Genomic DNA, 18,204 nt, shown 5'->3' with positions numbered 1-18,204 from the left:
GCGAAGGCCTGAGACGTGCACGTTTGTGGCATAAGAAGATGGGCGTGCCGGGCACGGCTCCCTGCAGCTCAGGCAGCGCGGGGCCTCCACGCCATCGAGGGCCTTCTCTCCGCAGTGAGAGAGCCAGAAGGTTTTTCCTCAGAACCTCTGTGCATGTCATGTTCTTAAGACAATTGGAAAAGAAAGGGTTAACACCTCTAAGATATTTTATCTTTATCAACAGTAGAGACGCATAATTTAGAGTCACTGGAGAATTAAAGCAACATTTTGAAACCTCAGGAGGCATATTTGTAAAAGGCACTAGAGTAAAATATTATAGGAATTCATTAGCTACATAGAAATGGAGAAACTGAAGAGAAACTATTAATCCATTTCTGGATTAAGAAATGAGGACAAAGCAGAATAGATAACGTTGTACATTCAGAATCAAAGCTTGTATATTCAGGAAATTAAAGAGACCTGTGTGAGCTCTTTTCTTATCCTGTAGCTACAGTTGTGTAGGTCAGGCCTGTGTCGCCCTCTGTAACGGACACGTCTGAGGTGTTGTCACATGTGGGTTTTGTCTGCGTGTGTTGGGGGTGTACTGTCTTTAGCCGGATAGTCATAGGAGTGATTGCCGTTTCCGGAACATCTTAGAATTCATCAGCATCAACACCATTTTTGGTGTGTGCTGTTTGTGTCAGCAAGGAAATTCTCACCAGGTTTCTTGCATCGGATCCTGCTAAGCAGATAGACATGCCCCCACGTGCTTGACGCATAATTAGCCCGGAGCCGGGCAGTTGTCTGGATCTAGAGTCCCCCGTTCTAGGGAGTTAGTTCAGAGGGCTGCGTAGCCACCGCTGTGATAAATTACCCTCATTTATTTATGTGTAATCATCCACAGTATCAAAGAATTCTTTTATAATCTCTTTATCGATACACTTCAGACATTTACAGCCTTAAAATATTAAGCACACACCAAGGATGGTAGTGTTAGCAAAGCCTGCACACATGGGGCAGAGGTCTCCCAGCTGCACCTGCGCCTCCCCTCCCGACTGGGGCATCCCTGCAGCTAGAGCTTCATGATTCGAAGGCAGGGTTGGTAAGTTTTTACAGGAAAGGGCCAGAGAGTGGATATCAGGCTTTGTGGGCCACGCAGTCCCTGTTGCCACTCCTCGATTCTGCTGGCTCAAGAGCAGCAGACAGAGCATGAACAGGGGGCATGGCTGTGTACCAGCAAAACTTCATCTACAAACACAGCTGGCAGGCCACCCTGTGAGCCGTAGTTTGCCAACTCCTGTTTTAGAGAGTTTAAGCCATGCTATTGAAAAAGTAAGGAGGAAAAAACGTTTGCATTAGGTCACACAAGGCCAGCGAGACTCTTCCGTCGATTACGGCGTGTTTCTTGTGGCTCTTTTGGATGATTCGGTACTAAAGGAACCCTGGCTTGAGAGAGGGACCTCTCATCGGCTGACATGACTGTGGGGATTTTTAGTTAGGGCCTAGGTCTGGCTTCTAATCCTGCATTTTCTTGGTCACTTCATAATAAAGCTGAGATCTGCACAGACACTGAAATTGAGTGAATGTCACCAGGGATCTTTTTCCATCTCCTTGTCGAACATCTTTAGCCACTGATCCTTTTCCACCTCAGATGTTTCCCTGTCTTTCTCCATTCATTTTTTGCTATGTTTCCTTTTCTGGGGAAGAACGCTCTTTCCTTCCAAGGCTCAGCTTTTCCTCGCCGTTCTGGATCCCGGCTCCCCCCAGATCTGCTAGCTCTGCTCTTCTCTCTTGTGTCTTAGCTTCCCCGTTGGTGAACCAAGGCTGTGGTTGTGACGATTGCTCCTTCCCTCCTGTCCCGGCCTGCACTGCACCCTGGTTCTCCCTCCCCCTCTGTCCTTTCCTCTCCTCTGGTGGCTGTTCTCCCCACCCCGTCTCTCTGTATTCTTACACGTTTCATCCACTCCCACAGTTTTCACGACCTTCAGGTCCGTACTTCCTTCATCTGTCCACATTTTCAGAGCGCCTCTTGACCCTGCACCTCAGCCCCGTCCTGCGTCCCGAGGTCGGCTCCACCTCAGCCCCGTCCTGTGTCCCGAGGTCGGCTCCTCTGACGAGGCCCTGCACCCCTAGGAGAGGGCTCCAGACCTCACAGTCCTTGGCTCCTCCTTCCACGGACCAGCAGAGTCCCTGTTTGATGGTGATTGGCTACCATGTGTCTTGCAGGCCACCTTCCTCTCCATTACTGCTCCCAGGACCCTGGATCCAGGCACCTCACCTCCCATCTCACTGCCGCAGCCCCTTCCAGCCTCATATCTGTCCCATTCACACTGTCCTTGATGCCCCGTTGATGTTGTCAGGGCACAGATCTGCTCCTGTTTCTTTTCTTCAAAAATGCTTTGGGATTTTTGCCTCTCGAAACTGGTTGTGTTTATTTGGATTTTATACTTAGAATCAAAGTAATGATTTTGGACCCACAAGCATCCTAACCCTTCACCCAGTGCGTGCTGCCTGCTACAGAAATACCGCGGGGCCTGCTGCACGCAACAGAAAGGCATCCATTCAGTTCTCCCAGTGTTCAAATGCATTTGACTCAGCAAGTAGTAACAGTCATTTACACTTAATGCTATGAGTTTTGCAGATTCGTTCTTGGAACTCATGAGAGGAAAGAACCCCCACACAAGGGGAGGAATGGCAGATCGGGGGCCTGAGAGCCAGGATGGCCATGTCACCGTCACTGCAGAATATCAGGGTGTCGTGTCTCTTTTGCCCTTGGCCTCTTGTTCCACAGGTGAGAAGACCGAGGCTCAGCAAGGTGGGTGTGATGCCAAGGGCACCCAGCTAGTGAGCGCTCAGCGGGAACCAGGCTCTGATCTGCCGGATGTAAGAGCACCTGCTCGTGACACTGCGGGCCTGCTCCTGCTTGGGGGATGTCTATGTTCCAGCTTGGCCCTGACTGTGAGAAACAGAACCAGAGCTCCTTGCAGACAGAAATACAGTTAAACTTTGAATAACAGTAACAGTTCCAGCATCCCCGTCACAGTCCCACTGGGTCTGTGGTCTGTGCAGGCTTGTGATGGTTGGAGCCCGTCAGCATGAACTTGAACTTGTGGATCTAAAAATCAAGAAGCTGTTGTCTGAAGTTAAAGATTTCTGTTCTGATATTAGAACACCCCGAGGTTTGTCTAACGGTAATTATCACATCTTTACCGGATTTTTGTGGCATAACGTGGGAGGGTGGCCGTTCCAGGTCTGAGATGCCGTGTAGTCCTTCTGATGTCCACCTCTCAGAGCCTCGGCTGAGAGAAGCATGTGGACATAGCACCCCTGAGCCCTTCTGACTATCTCCAGGGTTAGTCTGCAGGCTTGAGAAGCAACCATGAGTCACTGTTAGTATCACACACACAGCCTCCCGGGCACCAGAGTGTATGATTCTGTCCCGGAGTGCTGGTTGGGGAGTGAGGAGATGAACTCCCACTTGTACTGTCATGTGTCCCTAGGACACATGGGTGAGACACCAGCAGAGCTGTCCTGTTAGGGGCTTCTGTCAGAGCTGGGGAGGTGGACATTCCTGGGAAACCGAGGAGGAAGGCCTTCTCTTCTGATGAGCTCACGTGGAAGACGGGCCGGTGCAGTGGGCAGCTGGTGCTCTGACACCTGTGAGGCCGGCTCCTACCCTCAGCATCGTTGCAGGTGCCTTCAGCACGTGTCACCTGAGGAACCTGGTTTTCTGCTGCCATGCGGAGAGCACGGCCGTGTCATCTTAGGAAGCCAGGGCAGCGGGGTGGATGGGTGGTCGGACGGCCTGTATCACTTTCTACTCAGTGACGTCGGAGCTTGGGTTCACCATAGGAGATTCAGGTGGGACCTTGTTGAACACTTCTCTCCGTATCCATCGTCAGTTAGTGGACCACGGGCACATTGCTTTCTACATGTGAAAACCAGATTTCCTCTTTTTCTCCTCTTAATTTAGAAGTTATCTGTGGACTGAAAAATAACAGGCTGAAAAGTAGGATCCCTGAGCACTGACCCCTGAGGGTCCTAGTAATATAGTTAGAATTAAAGCTGCTTTTCAGCCGGCATGAAAACCAGAAGTGTGTCACCTCAAGTCATCAAGGGCTCCAGTGTATTCTGTCTTGTGTTCATTCCTTCTTTGAACTTTCACTCCAACATTTGCTGAGTGCAAATGATGTGAGCTGGTGTTGTACAACTTCAGCATCTGAGTAGGACACAGAAGCTGGGCTGAGTGTACACCTGCAAGAGCAGGAGATAAGGAAGGAATTAGTTCAAGAAAGCAGGGAATTTCCAAGGCAGAGCTGAGCAGGATGACCAGCTAGGACCCTGAAACAGTCATAGCCGAGACAGTTGTCCAAAACGGGTGGGTGGTTGGCAAGAGTAATAGACGAAAATCCGGAGTGGGAGGGGGATGCAGTGAGTGAGATGGGACCCCTAGTACTGATGGCGCCAAAACAGCGATGCCGTCATGGAAGATGGCTGGATTGCACTCCCTCCCACCTGCCCTTGTGTGTTGATTCTAGATTCTTAAGGAACCCATGTCGGCTCTTGGGAGCAAAAGCCATGCAGGGGTGGATGAGACAGGACCTACCTGTCAGGGAGCAGATGCAAAGGCGTCACAGTAGCTCTGGAGTAGTCATAGTGGGGGTGACACCTGATATGTGGCTGGAAGGATGGCCGCCATTTTTCTGTTGATTTTAAAAGTATTGGGAGGGCTTCCCTGGTGGCGCCGTGGTTAAGAATCCGCCTACCAATGCAGGGCACACGGGTTCGAGCCCTGGTCCAGGAAGATCCCACATGCCAGAGAGCAACTAAGCCTGTGTGCCATAACTACTGAGCCTGTGCTCTGGAGCCTGTGAGCCACAGCTACTGAGCCAACATGCGTAACTACTGAAGCCTGTGCACCTAGAGCCCATGCTATGCAACAAGAGAAGCCATCGTAATAAGAAGCCCTTGCACTGCAATGGAGAGTAGCTCCCACTCTCTGCAACTAGAGAAAGCCTGCATGCAGCAATGAAGATCCAGTACAGCCAATAAATTTAAAAAAATTAAATAAATAAATTAACTTTTAAAAAAAGTATTGGGAAATGGATCTCAGGAGCAGTGGGTCACCTGGCTCAGAAGAGACAGACCCGCTCTGATGAGAGTTCTTAGTCTTCAAAACGCCGCTGATGTGTTGGGGCCTGATTGGCCTCACGCCTGGGCTGATGGGCACTTCAGACCGCTGAACCTGCACCTTCACCCAGACCCCACTTTTTCTTACATGTGAGCAAGTGTTTCTTGAGCATTTGTTATATACAAAGGTCTTTTAAATACTTCCAAAAGAGAGGTAACCGAGTTAAATACTTGGAGTCCTGATCTTTATCAGAATAAAACAGGGCACTGTGTGTCCCTGCCGTTGCAGACTGTTCTCTGGCTTGCTAACAGAGGGCAGCTGCTGGGCTTGTGACACTACAGTGACAGCATGTGGGGAGTTTGAAAGGGAGGGGAGAGGCGCTAACGCACGTGAATTTGGAAAGCACTCTGAAGTCACGCAGCTGTCACTGTTCCTGTTTTTTAATCACCAGATGTATTGGAATCGTTACCTTCCCAACTTCGGAGTGGACGTGAGTATGTCTGCCGCCCAGCACAGACTCACTGGCCACCACCAGTGCTGCGGCCACAGTGTAGCGTGGACACAAGTAAACCTGAGTGAAGTGGAAAAGCAGCAGGCTCGCGTTTTTGCTGCTGTTGTTTTATGAGGCACACGTGAAGTGTTACTCATCACGCATCGGCATCTGTTGTGTTTTTATTTGAAATATGAGGCCCCAGTGAGTTAACTGCTCAGCCGTGGAGAATTAGGTCACAGGAAATAAAGTCCCTTTGGCAAAAGCACATGTCGGGCAGATGAAAAGCATGAGTGCAGTGTCTAAACATTACAGAGGCCGTGTGCAGGGTCCCCTTTCCCTCCCTCTTGCTCTTCCCCTCAGTGATCTGACAAAGCATCCCAGCCACACCCTCCTTCCTCTGACAGGCACTCTGTTTCTGGGCTAAGATCTAAGAATTGCCCTTAGGGTGTGTGTCAGTCAGCTCAGACGGCCAAAACAAAGCACCTTAAACAGGGCTTCAACAACAGACGTTCATTGGCTCACAATCCTGGAGGCTGGAAGTCTGAGCTCACAGTGTCAGCAGTTTCTTCTGCGGCCTCTCTCCTGTGCATGTGGACAGCCGTCCTCTCTGTGGGCATCTGTGTCCTCATCTTTTCTTATAAGGACACCAGTCAGATTGAGTTAGGGCCCATCCTAGTGGCTTCATTTTCCCTTAATCATCTCTTTAAAGACTGCCATCTACAAACACAGTCAGCTTTTGAGGTCCTGGACATTAGGACTCCAGCCTGTGAATTTTGAGGGGATGTAGTTCAGTCCGTAAGAGGCTGGATACTTCTGGAACAGGAAAGTGAGAAGTGGGGAGCTGGGCTCTCTGCTGATGGCCTCTGTTTAGGGGCGGATGCCGACTGTTATCTTCACAGAGATCTCCAGGCTCAGACCCTGGAAGAACAGTTGTTGGTGCAGCAAGCTGCCCGTGTGCTCCTCTCCTGACATGCCTGCCTGTGTGCCTGGGGACACCAGTGCTGGTATCTGTCTATCTCCGTCATCCCCACTGTAACTCAGAGGTCAGCATTTTCACTGTCACCTCCTTCTACAGGATGGGGAGCCCAGGTGATCAGCTCTGAGACATGGACCTGAGGACCAGCCCCTCAGCCCCGTGCACATTTCCACACACCTGCTTGTCAGTGTGCCTGGGACTGAGGGTCTCTCGAGTCCAAGCACCTGCATTGGTCACACTGGTTGCTACATTTGAAGCTTGCCTAGGAATTCGGGTCAATGTTCCTCGGCCTCAAGTCTCACTCAGTGTAGTGTCGCTTAGCATACACATGCTCACTGCCATAGAAGTCCATCTTCACTTCTGGTGGATTCAGTACTTGCCAATCTGCCTAGTTACTAAAATTACCTGCAACCTCAGATCAGTACCTGTGGGCTTCTTGAGGTTGCTTCCAGACATGTGCGGAATGGCTAAAATTTGAGTCCCCGACATGGTTCCCAGCGGAGGCGACAGGTCAGGCCCTGGCTTCTTGTTTAGCACAGTCTGTAAACAGTGTTCTTTGCATGATCTCTTTGATGCACTGTTTTTCCTCATTCTTGTGCTTTACGTTAGTGATTTCACAGTTTAAACTGGACTTTAATGGGGCACGTTAGTGCCGAGGGGGGCAGTGGCCAGAGGAGAAAGGCCTCTCCAGTACCTGCTCCCCTTTTAACAGAACAAAATATTGTGCTTCTATCATGTAGAACTATAGAATCTTGACAAGTTTCTATCCAGTAAGGATTAACAAATCAAAATTAACGGTATAATATCCATTATTAGAATTTAGTGTGTATAAAATGACATTGACAGTCTCTTTTGACATACTCTCCTTAATCTTATTTAATAAATACAAAATCGTGCTTTCCCCATTTAACCATTTAAGTGCTTAACTTTATCATCAAGTAATACTGGGGGGAAGGCCTGCTGCATGTCTCACTGTGCATAACACAGCACCCCATACACATTAGATATAAACAGGTGTTTTTTGAATGACTGGACTGTTCAGTATTATTCATGTTGAAACAATAAAATAGCTACTACTTCCTAAATTTTTACCTTCTATCAAGAAATGTTCTAAGGACTTTACATGTGTCAACTCATTTAATCTACCCAACCAGGAGGTAGTTGTCATTATTCCCATTTGATGGATGCAGAGACCAAAGCATAGAGGTCAGTATGCTTCCGAAGGTCTCAAGAATTGCATAACTGGAACTCAGACCCCAGGCTCTCGCCATCTAAAGGTTGAGCTCTTAACTGCCTCTACTATGACTGACAAGAAAATTGCTTTTTTATGAACAAACACATAGCTTACAATGTCTTTTTCCATTGGCCACTTGAAGACATTATTTTGATTAAAATGCTACAGTGACGCGTTGACGTGGCTCCTGTAGTGATTTTCTGTCTGCAGTTTTACCTGACTTTGTTCATGCTGGGTGGTATAAATTGTCATAAAGATTATCTTTCTGCTGAGATTTTTGAATTAGTGTTTGGTTCAGAATCTTGTTCCTTTCTTAGGATGTGGCATTTCTGAAACCTTGTTGCTTATGTAGCCCTCAGAATAACTATCATGATAACCAGAAAACTTACAATTTGCTTCTTTACAGAAAATCACTCTGCACCTCCCGATGTAACCACTTACACCTCAGAACACTCAATACAAGTAGAAAGGCCGCAGGGCTCCACGACGTCGAGGACAGCCCCAAAGTACGGCAATGCTGAGCTCATGGAGACGGGCGATGGTATGTCTTCCAGCAATGTTTCCTCCTTTGTGAACTCTCAGTTCTGCTAACGTGCCTTTCTGTGCCCTGAGCGGATGTGTTTCTTCTGGGGACACAGTCGGCTCCTGAACCCATCAGGTTCTTTACGAGCCTCCCTAGAAGGTGACATATTTACAGGGAGTGCAGCCTGTCTCCAAGGGAGCCAAGAGTTATTCCTTGTAGGAAAAATGTCAGCGTTGTAGGAATTCCGTCAGGAGAAGAGCAAGATTTGATAAAATCCAGATATTTTTACTAATTAATAATGTTGATTCCAGAATTACAAACCTAGTGCCAGTGTTAAAACTGTCACTGGTTACTTGAAAGGGCAAGATAGAGCTAAACACAACCAAATTAACCAACAGAATGGGCGGTCCGGTGCTTTAGACTTTAGAAGACAGAGGAAAAAGTGTTGGTATTTGGTAAATACAGCCATTGGGGTTCTCTCTTATTCCTCGAATCTTTCATCTTGGTATGGTCTAACATATTCCGGTTACCCATTCTAAAGTGACAGATGAGAACGTGAACTTCATGCTTTATTCTGCTTTCCTTGACCTCCCAGGGTCGTGAAAGTTAGACTGGAACCCGATGATGATGTCAAGTGTTACTTCTTGGAAGATGGCCACACCATCGACCCGCTGTGCTTGTGTCTGTGACATGCATCTTGGGGGTGATGAGGCGGCCTGGGCCCCACTTCTCCACTGTGGTTGGAGCCCAGGTTGCAGGGTTCTGAGTTCTCTGGTAGTGCATGTGGAGTCACTGCAGTTTCCAGGGCGATTGCTCTCCCTGGAGTGCTTCTCGTGATCTGTGTTTGCTTGGTTCCTCGACTACAGTCACTGTTTGCTGAATTGGCTGTTACTCTTAGGCTTGTTACCACCATTTTAGTAACTTTGTCGTCTTTGAAGGTCATCATCCTCGCCTGCACCCCCAGGTAAATTCATCTGTTGTCCAGTCCAGTGTTGTGATGGCATCTCTCATCAGAACCACATGGGGCACTTGTTGAAAAACAGATTCTGGCCACACCCCAGACCTAACACACCAGAAGCTCTGGGCTGGGTCCTAGGGTGATTTGTGTGTGTCCTAGATTAAGCTGGAGCACCATGGCCTTGTGAAACGATCTCTGATTCATCCAAACCAGGTTAATTGGGACTATTTAATGAGGAAATATTGTGTCTAGATATTGAGAATTCTGAGTTGTATATTTTTATGTATTTGCAAGATTGTAAAATATTTCAAGTCTCAATTCTGAAAGTGCCCATAGAGTACTTTGAGACTATCTGTTGAAATGGTTTTTATTTGATACAAAAACTTCCTTGAATTCTGTCACACTCATTCCAAAAGCCAAGTTCTGCTTTGGTGTTGCTGTGTCGTGGAGGAGGGGCTCTGCCTCGGTCAGTGTGGTTGTGGTTCTTCTGTCTGGGAGCTGTGAGGGGTCCAGGCCTGCATTTACCAGGTCCAGGCTACCAAGCACCTTTCAGCAGGAATGAAGTCTGCCTGCAGAGGGTGCATTCCGTCCAGTTACGGATTCAGCATCTTGGTGCTTCTTTTGTTCTTTTATTTGGGTTATTTATGTAAAATTTTCTAAATTTCATGCCTTTTCATTGATCATTTCACTTACTCAGTTTTCAAAATGATGTCACATTTTATTGTTGTAAGAAATGTGTTATAAAGTGGGGTTTGTTTTTCTCAGTTCACATGGATAAATATATGTAAGTTCTGTATTATATAAAAAACTGAATTTAGAGGCTTTTCGTTGCTGTGCTTCTAGAATGCATTGCCTGAATGTTCACTCAGGAGAGAGGGTCTGAAGGACATATGGGGGGACCCGGCCATCACCTGCAAGATGACAGGGCATGCCAGTGGCACTTGCAGAACCTGAGTCCCCTTGCTTTGTCAGGAAGTGCAGGGGTGGCAGGTGGAGGCTGGGCCTCGGGGAGGGTCTCACTGCTGCTTCAGCTCCCTGACCCCCGTGGATGGGGGGGAACCTGAGATGGTATGAATGAGGAGATGACAGACCCTGTTTCAGGAATAGAGGTGGGACTGAGCCTAGTGTATGGTCCACAGCTCTTCCCAAGGTCACCAGAGCAGGACGGCTCACAGTGTGAAAGGGAATCATTTCTGCTGCATCTTTACCCTCTCTCGAGGCTTCCCAGCAAGGTCACGCGCTGGGACCGTCCACCTCGGAATGCTCTCGTTGAGCAGCAGTCGTCTTCGGTGATGCTGAGGGTCTCCCAGCTCTGAGACGGGGCGAGGGTCCTGGTGCCGCAGCCGTGTTTGCTGTGGCTGCTTGCTCACGCTGGCTGGTGCTCCCGGCAAGCCCACCTGCCTGTGGTTCTGTGTTTCAGGAGTGCCTGTAAGTAGCCGGGTGTCAGCCAAAATCCAGCAACTTGTCAATACCCTCAAACGACCCAAACGACCACCGTTACGGGAATTCTTCGTCGATGACTTTGAAGAACTGCTAGAAGGTGAAAGAGCCCATTCCTACCCCTCTCGTCCAGTGTTTCTATGACCCCATAAACGACAGCAGTTTTCCACCAAGGCTGTTTGACTTTTTAGAAATAATGATCTTGGTGTTCACAGGAAGACAGGAGTCCTGCCTAGAAACTGTAGGTGCTGTTCCCCAAGGTCCCTTTAAAGACACGCCAGGCTGGCACAGTGGGGTGGGTATCATTTGTGTGTCACCCTCTGCAGAATGTGATTTCGTCCCATGAGCCAGGCCTCTTTCTGAGGACTCCATGAGGTTACAGGAATGCAAGTACTGATAAATCATGGAAAACCTGAGCTCACAGCAGCGTGTTCTCTCTGAATAGTCTTTAGAGGAATGCAGACTGAGCTGTGGCAGACCTCACCTTCCTGCCTCTCTCCACGGCTTCAGGAGCTGGTGTCTTAACCCCTGAACAGTCCTGAGCCTTTTAACCCAAACAGCTTAAAATTGAAACAAAGTACTACTTATTGTATCAAACCCAAACTCCTTATTTTCTTGCTCCTTATACCATAAGTAAGTCATACCTGATTTTCTAGCCAGCAGGTGAGAATTGTCAGTCATAAGCTATGAGGGAAACCTTTCCCATGATGAGAATAATCTCTCAGGTTCTCACCTACCTAGAGCTGGGCAAGTTGTGTTTATTATGGGGCATTTATTTTTGTTGTACTTAAGAAAATACGTGCTATGCTAGTTATTCACAGTAGTTGTAGCAAAGTCAAATTTGTATCTCAGTATTTAAGGGCAAAATATAATTCAGCAAGATTTGACCCTTTGGAGTCTACAATTACTAGTGTATGTTGATAATTGATGTTTTAAACAGGGTTGTTGCAATCCTAGACTCTAGGCATGTGAAAATGCATAGTTTTACTTGTCAGTTTATCACTGCATTCAGGTCTCCCTAAGTTCCGCATCCCGACATTGCCTTGGAAATTGTGAGAATTAAGTGCTTTTGTTACATACGTGAGGCTCGTATGTTGGTCATAGCTCTAATTCTAGAAAAACACCTGTGCGTGTTTCCTGTCCGCTAATGAATTTCTAGCTCAAGTGTGAGTCTTTTAGCTTCGTTCAAAGGAATAAACATTGATTGTGCTAATATGGATGTATTTTTCTTGAAAACCTTTTGTATTCAAATGTATTTAGTTCAACAACCAGATCCAAACCAGCCAAAGCCAGAGGGAGCCCAGATGTTGGCGATGCGTGGGGAACAGCTGGGTGTGGTTACGAATTGGCCCCCATCTTTAGAAGCAGCGTTACAGCGATGGGGGACCATCTCACCAAAGGCCCCGTGCTTGACCACGATGGACACGAATGGGAAACCTCTGTACATCCTCACTTACGGTAATCCTATGCGGCTTCTCCACCTGTCGTTTGCTTGTGCCTGCACGCAGCTGCCACTTCCAGGGTGGCCGATTCACACTTGCATTGCCGTTTGTTTCCAATAAGGAAATAAATGGAACCTGAAAGGAAATTCTTTAGGAAAAATATTTGGTTTGAATATGAAAAGTTACTATTTGTTAAATGTTTTTGAGTAAAAACCAGAAAGTGATATAAAAAATTAGTGATTATAACTCTGATAAGATGTAGGATTTTACCTCTTGGAATGTATATGAATTAAATTTAATGCTTCCAAGAAGGATTGGTAGTTAAAGAATGTATATCAGAACTCTCTGACATGCATCACCCAGAAGAAACAAAAGCTGTTTCCAAGGTGCTTTTTCAGAAAGCAAGAGAAACAAATTTTTCTTTAATTCTTTATTCAATACCATTAATGCAGTGTGTACACTTGGAAATAGTTAACTGTACCAGAGAGATCCCTTTCTCTTTGCTGCACTGGTAAGGGGCCGGAGAGAGCAGATTGTCAGGCCATTTTCACACTCTCTGCTACAGCTTTGCAAGTGGCTTGTATCTGCATGTGAGAGGTTAGATTACCTTTTTTAACTTTCGGTCTTGTTTTTATGACAATAATGCTTTTCTGATTGCAGGTAGAAAAGAAATTGTTTTCTCCATTAGCAGTGGAGGTCAAGAGCCAGGTGTTATGTTTGTATAGCTCAGCCTTTTCGTGGGTGTGGGGCCCAGGAGGCACCCACTGTAGGCTCAGTCGTTATCCTGTGCATCTTGTGGAATGGGATTTAGGAGTGTATGTTTTCATAGTCTCATTTTTTTTTTCTGGCTTTGTTGGGAAATTCTGAGTGGATAAAGGGTATTTCACCCATCATGAGGCATAGGATTGATTTTTTGAAAATTATACTCTTGGAAAGATTTTAATCAAAAAGATAGAGGGCTTTCCTGTCTGACCCTCATCTCTTGCCAGATTCATCCAGGGAGCTGACTGTGTACCGTTTTTCAAGCAGCATTTATTGAAAGACTGTCCTTTCCCCTTTCTTGGCTCCTTTGTTATGAATTAGTTGACATATATGCACGGGTTTATTTCTGGGTTATTCTGATTCATTGATCTACGTGTCTTTTTTGGTGCCAGTATCGTACTGTTTTCATCACTGGTAGTTTTGTAATGTCAGGGGGCAGGATGTGTCCAGCTTTGTTTGTCTTTCTCCAGATGCCCTTGGCTATTTGGGGTCTTTCATGGTTTCATACAAATTTTAGAACTGTTTGTTCTATTTCTGTGGAAAATGCCCTTGGAATTTTGATAAGGATTGCATTGAATCTATAGATTGCTTTGGGTAGTACAGACATTTTAACAATGTTAATTCTTCTGATTCATGAGCACAGAATATCTTTATTTATGTCATCTTTAATTTCTTTCATCAGTCTTATAATTTTTAATGTACAAGTCTTTTCTCCTTGATTAAATTTGTTCCTAGGTATTTTGTTCCCTTTGATGCAGTTGTAAATGGGATTGTTTTCTTGCTTTCTCTTTCTGATAGTTTATTATTGTTATAGATACGACAGTTTTCTGTATATTGATTTTGTCTTCTGCTACTTTACTGAATTCATTTATTCTGTTTTTCTGTATAGTCTTCAAGGTTTCTATATGTAATGTCATGTTATCTGTAAATAGTGACAGTTTTACTTCTTCCTTTCCAGTTTGGATGCCTTTTATTTCTTTTTCTTGCCTAATTACTCTGGCTAGGGACTTACGATACTATTTTGAATAAACATGGCAAAAGTGGGCATCCTTGTCTTGTTCTTGAATCTTAGAGGAAAAGCTTCCAGCTTTTCACTGTTGAGTATGCTGTTGGCTGTGAGCTTGTCATCTATGACTTTTATTTTGTGGAGGTGTGTTCCCTCTGTACCCACTCTGTTGAGAGTTTTTATCATAATGGATGTTGAATTTTGTCAGATGTTTTTTCTGCATCTGCTGAGATGATCATATGATTTTTATCCTTCATTATGTTAATGTGCTGTATCACATTAATTGATTTGAGAATGCTGAACTATCCTTGCATTTCTGGAATAAATCCCACTTGATCATGGTGTATGATCATTTTAACATATTATTAAATTTGGTTTGTTAATATTTTGTTGAGGATTTGTGCATTTATGTTCCTCAGGCCTGTAATTTTCTTTTGTCATGGTATCTTGTCTTATTTTGATATTAGGGTTATGCAGGCCTTGAAAAATGAGTCTGGAAGTGTTTTCTCATCTTTTGTTGTTTGGAAGAATTTGAGAAGGATTGGTATTCTTTGAACGTTTGGTAGAATTCACCAGTGAAGCTGTTTAGTCCTGGGCTTTTGTTTGTGGAGAGGATTTTGGTTACTGATGCAGTCTCCTAACTAGCAAGTGGTCTGTTTGGGTTCTCTGTATTGGTATGTAATTGTTCATAGTAATCTCTTATGACCCTTTGTGTTTCTGTAATACCAATTTTAATGTCTCCTCTCTCACTTCTGATTTTATTTATTTGAATCCTGTTTTTTCCCTTGGTGAGTCTAGCTAAAGGTTTGTTACTTTTGTTTATCTTTTTAAAGAACCAGCTCTTGATTTCATTGATATTTTCTATTGTCTTTTTAATCTCTGTTTCATTTATTTCCACTCTGATCTTTGTTACGTTTTTCCTCTACTAACTTTGGCCTCATTTGTTGTTCTGTTTCTAGTTCCCTGAGGTGTAAAGTTAGGTTGAGATTTTTCTTGTTTCTTGAAATACGCATTTATCTGTGAACTTCCCTCTTAGAATTGCTTTTGCTGTATCCCATGTTTTAGTATATTTTCATTTTCATGTATCTTAAGGTGTTTTTTAATTTCTCTTTTGATTTCTTTGTTTTATTGGTTGCTCGACAGCATGCTTTTTAATCTCCACATACATGTGAATTTATCCGTCTTCTACTTTAATAATGTGGTCAGAAAAGAAGCTTGATATGATTTTAATCTTCTTAACTTAAGACTTGTTTTGTGGCTTAAGATATAATCTGTCCTGGAGAATGTTCTATATGAGCTTGAGAAGAATGTGTATTCTGCTGCTATTAGATGGAATCCTATTTATATATCTCGGGTAATGTGTCATTTAAGGCTGATGTTTCCTTATTGACTTTCTGTCTGAATGATCTATCCATTGATGTAAGTGGGGTATTAAAATCCCCTACTCTTATTGTGTTGCTGTTGTTTCTCTCTTTACGTCTGTTAATATTCACCTTATGTATTTGGGTGCTCCTATATTGGGTGCATAAGTATTTGCAAACATTATATTTGCTTGTGGGATTTACCTTTTATCATTATGTGATGTCCTTCTTTGTCTCATTACAGTCTTTGTTTTAAAGTTGATTTTATCTTATATAAGTATGGGTACTCCAGCTTTCTTTTGGTTTCCATTTGCATGGAATATCTTTTTCTATCTGTTCACTTTCATCTTGTGTGTGTCTTTGTGTGTTTTTGATATCACATTTTACATCTTTTTATCTTGTGTGTTCCTTAGCTAATTATTGTAGTTAGTTATTTTTACTCCTTTTGTCTTTTAACCTAATACTAGGTTTATAAGTGATTAATCTACTGCATTTACTAAATATGTACCTTTACTAGTGAGACTTAAACTTTGTTGTTACAAATTAGTGCCCTTTCTTTTCAGCTTAAGTTCCTTTAATATTTTTTTGTAAGGCTACTTTAGTGGTGATTAACTCCTTTAGCTTTTTGCTTGTCTGAAGAACTTTATCTGTCCTTCCATTCTGAATGATAGCTTTGCCTGGGAGAGTATTCTTGGTTGGAAATTTTTTTTCTTTCTCCTTTCTAAATCAGTCACAAACTGTTTTATCTTCTTTAATTTAAATCAGCAATTTACTCTTTATTTTTGTTGTTACCTTTTTCAAACTCCCTTTTGTAAATTGGCTCTTGTATGAGTTCATGGTGATGTCGACTTTAATATTCCAAACTGAGAATGAAGTTGAAACTTTAACAAAATATAATGGTGCTAATTGTTTGATTGTAATTGATTTGTTTGTTTACAACACGTTGATTTTTTTCATTTACAAGTTGATTGTAATTATTTATTCAACTATAATAATTTCCTAACATTGTTCACATTAAAGAAATCTGAAGGCACAAAATATTTGTGATTTCTTGAAGGGAAAAAAAATAACTCCTTGAGTTATTTCTAATGGCTAGTGACTATTTGGGGTGAAAATATAATCAGCAAATAATTGTAAAGTAGTCAGGCTTGAGGATATGGCATTAAGGAAGGTGGAGGAGGGCATGAATAAAACATCATGCCTGGTAGTTGCTCTCAGTGATCAAGAAGTGAGGCTAAAATGTATGCTGTAATTTTGTTTTTTATAGCTTGCTTTATCATTTATTATGATCATAAGACAAAGAAATGTTTGCTGAGTATATACTATGAGCCAGGAATGTCCTAGGAATTATAGAAATCAGAGATAATGGAAAAGTCCTCTGTTCCCTAATCACTTAGGGAGAGACAAGTTGGTAAATCCATTGGTAGGAAAACAGTAACAACCCTAATTTGGGTTGCTGCAAAATCCAATGTGAAATAAAACAAATTCAGATTTTTTTCATTCAAAATGTATGTTTAGCTTTTTTTTTTTTTTTACAGTTTCGAACATAGTTTTAATTACTTTGAATATCCTGATTGCAAGTTGGGTTACTTAGTTTTGCTCCTGTTTTCTATGTATTTTATTTCATAAACCTAGTTTTACAGAAATTATATAAAAAGAGAAAATGTTTTGAGAGCAGAATGTGTTGCGATTTATCTTCCTTTCGATTGCTTTTCGAAAGTGAGGATCTCCATGGCTTTAGAACTGCATGGGCAGCATTTCCATGGGTCATCTTCTTTTTTTTTTTTTTTTTTTAAGAGCTTTGAGATACAGTTAACATACAATAAACTGCATATGTTTAGCGTGTACAATTTGGTATCCCAACCTCCCAATTCATTCCCTCCCAGTCCTCCCCACTTTCCCCACTTGGTGTCCATATATTTGTTCTCTACATGTGTGTGTCTGTTTCTGCCTTGCAAACCGGTTGATTTGTGCCATTTTTCTATATTCCGCATATATGTGTTAACATACGATATTTGTTTTTCTCTTTCTGACTCACTTCACTCTGCATGACAGTCTCTAGGTCCATCCATGTCTCTACAAATGTCCCAGTTTCATTGCTTTTTACAGCTGAGTATTATTCCATTGTATATATGTACCACATCTTTTTTATCCATTCATCTGTTGATGGACATTTAGGTTGCTTCCTTGTCCTGGCTATTGTAAATAGTGCTGCAGTGAACATTGGAGGGCATGTGTCTTTCTGAATTATGGTGTTCTCTGGGTATATGCCCAGCAGTGGGATTGCTGGCTCATATGGTAACTCTATTTTTAGTTCTGCAAGGAACCTCCATACTGTCCTCCATAGTGGCTGTATCAATTTACATTCCCACCAACAGTGCAAAAGCGTTCCCTTTTCTCCACACCCTCTCCAGCATTTACTGTTTGTAGATTTACTGATGATGCCCATTCTAACCAGTGTGAGATGATACCTCCCTGTAGTTTTGATTTGCATTTCTCTAATAATTAGTGATGTTGAGCAGCTTTTCATGTGCCTCTTGGCCATCCGTATGTCATCTTTGGAGAAACACCTATTTAGGTCTTCTGCCCATTTTTTGATTGGGTTGTTTGTTTTTTTGATATTGAGCTGGATGAACAGTTGATATATTTTGGAGATTAATCCTTTGTTGATTCGTTTGCAAATATTTTCTCCCATTCTGAGGGTTGTCTTTTCGTCTTGCTTATAGTTTCCTTTGCTGTGCAGAAGCTTTGAAGTTTCATTAGGTCCCACGTATTTATTTTTGTTTTTATTTCCATTACTCTAGGGGGTGGATCAAAAAAGATCTTGCTGTTATTTACATCGAAGAGTTTCCTTCCTATGTTTTCCTCCAGGAGTTTTATAGTGTCTGGCCTTACATTT

At 43.6% G+C, this 18,204-nt stretch overlaps 1 protein-coding gene across 5 annotated transcripts in view; it reads left to right on the top strand.

The window, feature by feature from the left end:
- Positions 1 to 18,204, top strand: part of DIP2C (disco interacting protein 2 homolog C) — a 368,761-nt gene that overhangs the window by 219,441 nt on the left and 131,116 nt on the right. For 4 of the 5 annotated variants that reach the window (XM_057730681.1, XM_057730680.1, XM_057730679.1 and 1 more), the window contains 3 exons: positions 8,220 to 8,354; positions 10,715 to 10,834; positions 11,995 to 12,192. In XM_057730681.1, the coding sequence (XP_057586664.1) occupies positions 8,220 to 8,354; positions 10,715 to 10,834; positions 11,995 to 12,192 (453 nt within the window). Of the gene's footprint in view, positions 1 to 2,925; positions 3,171 to 8,219; positions 8,355 to 10,714; positions 10,835 to 11,994; positions 12,193 to 18,204 lie in introns of those variants that run through there. The other variant, XM_057730682.1, reaches the window with a different exon arrangement.

Source organism: Hippopotamus amphibius, chromosome 4, assembly GCF_030028045.1.
Source record: "Hippopotamus amphibius kiboko isolate mHipAmp2 chromosome 4, mHipAmp2.hap2, whole genome shotgun sequence".
NCBI lineage: Eukaryota > Metazoa > Chordata > Mammalia > Artiodactyla > Hippopotamidae > Hippopotamus > Hippopotamus amphibius.
The sequence above is the reverse complement of the archived record's forward strand: the minus strand, read 5'-3'. Positions and strand labels throughout refer to the sequence as shown.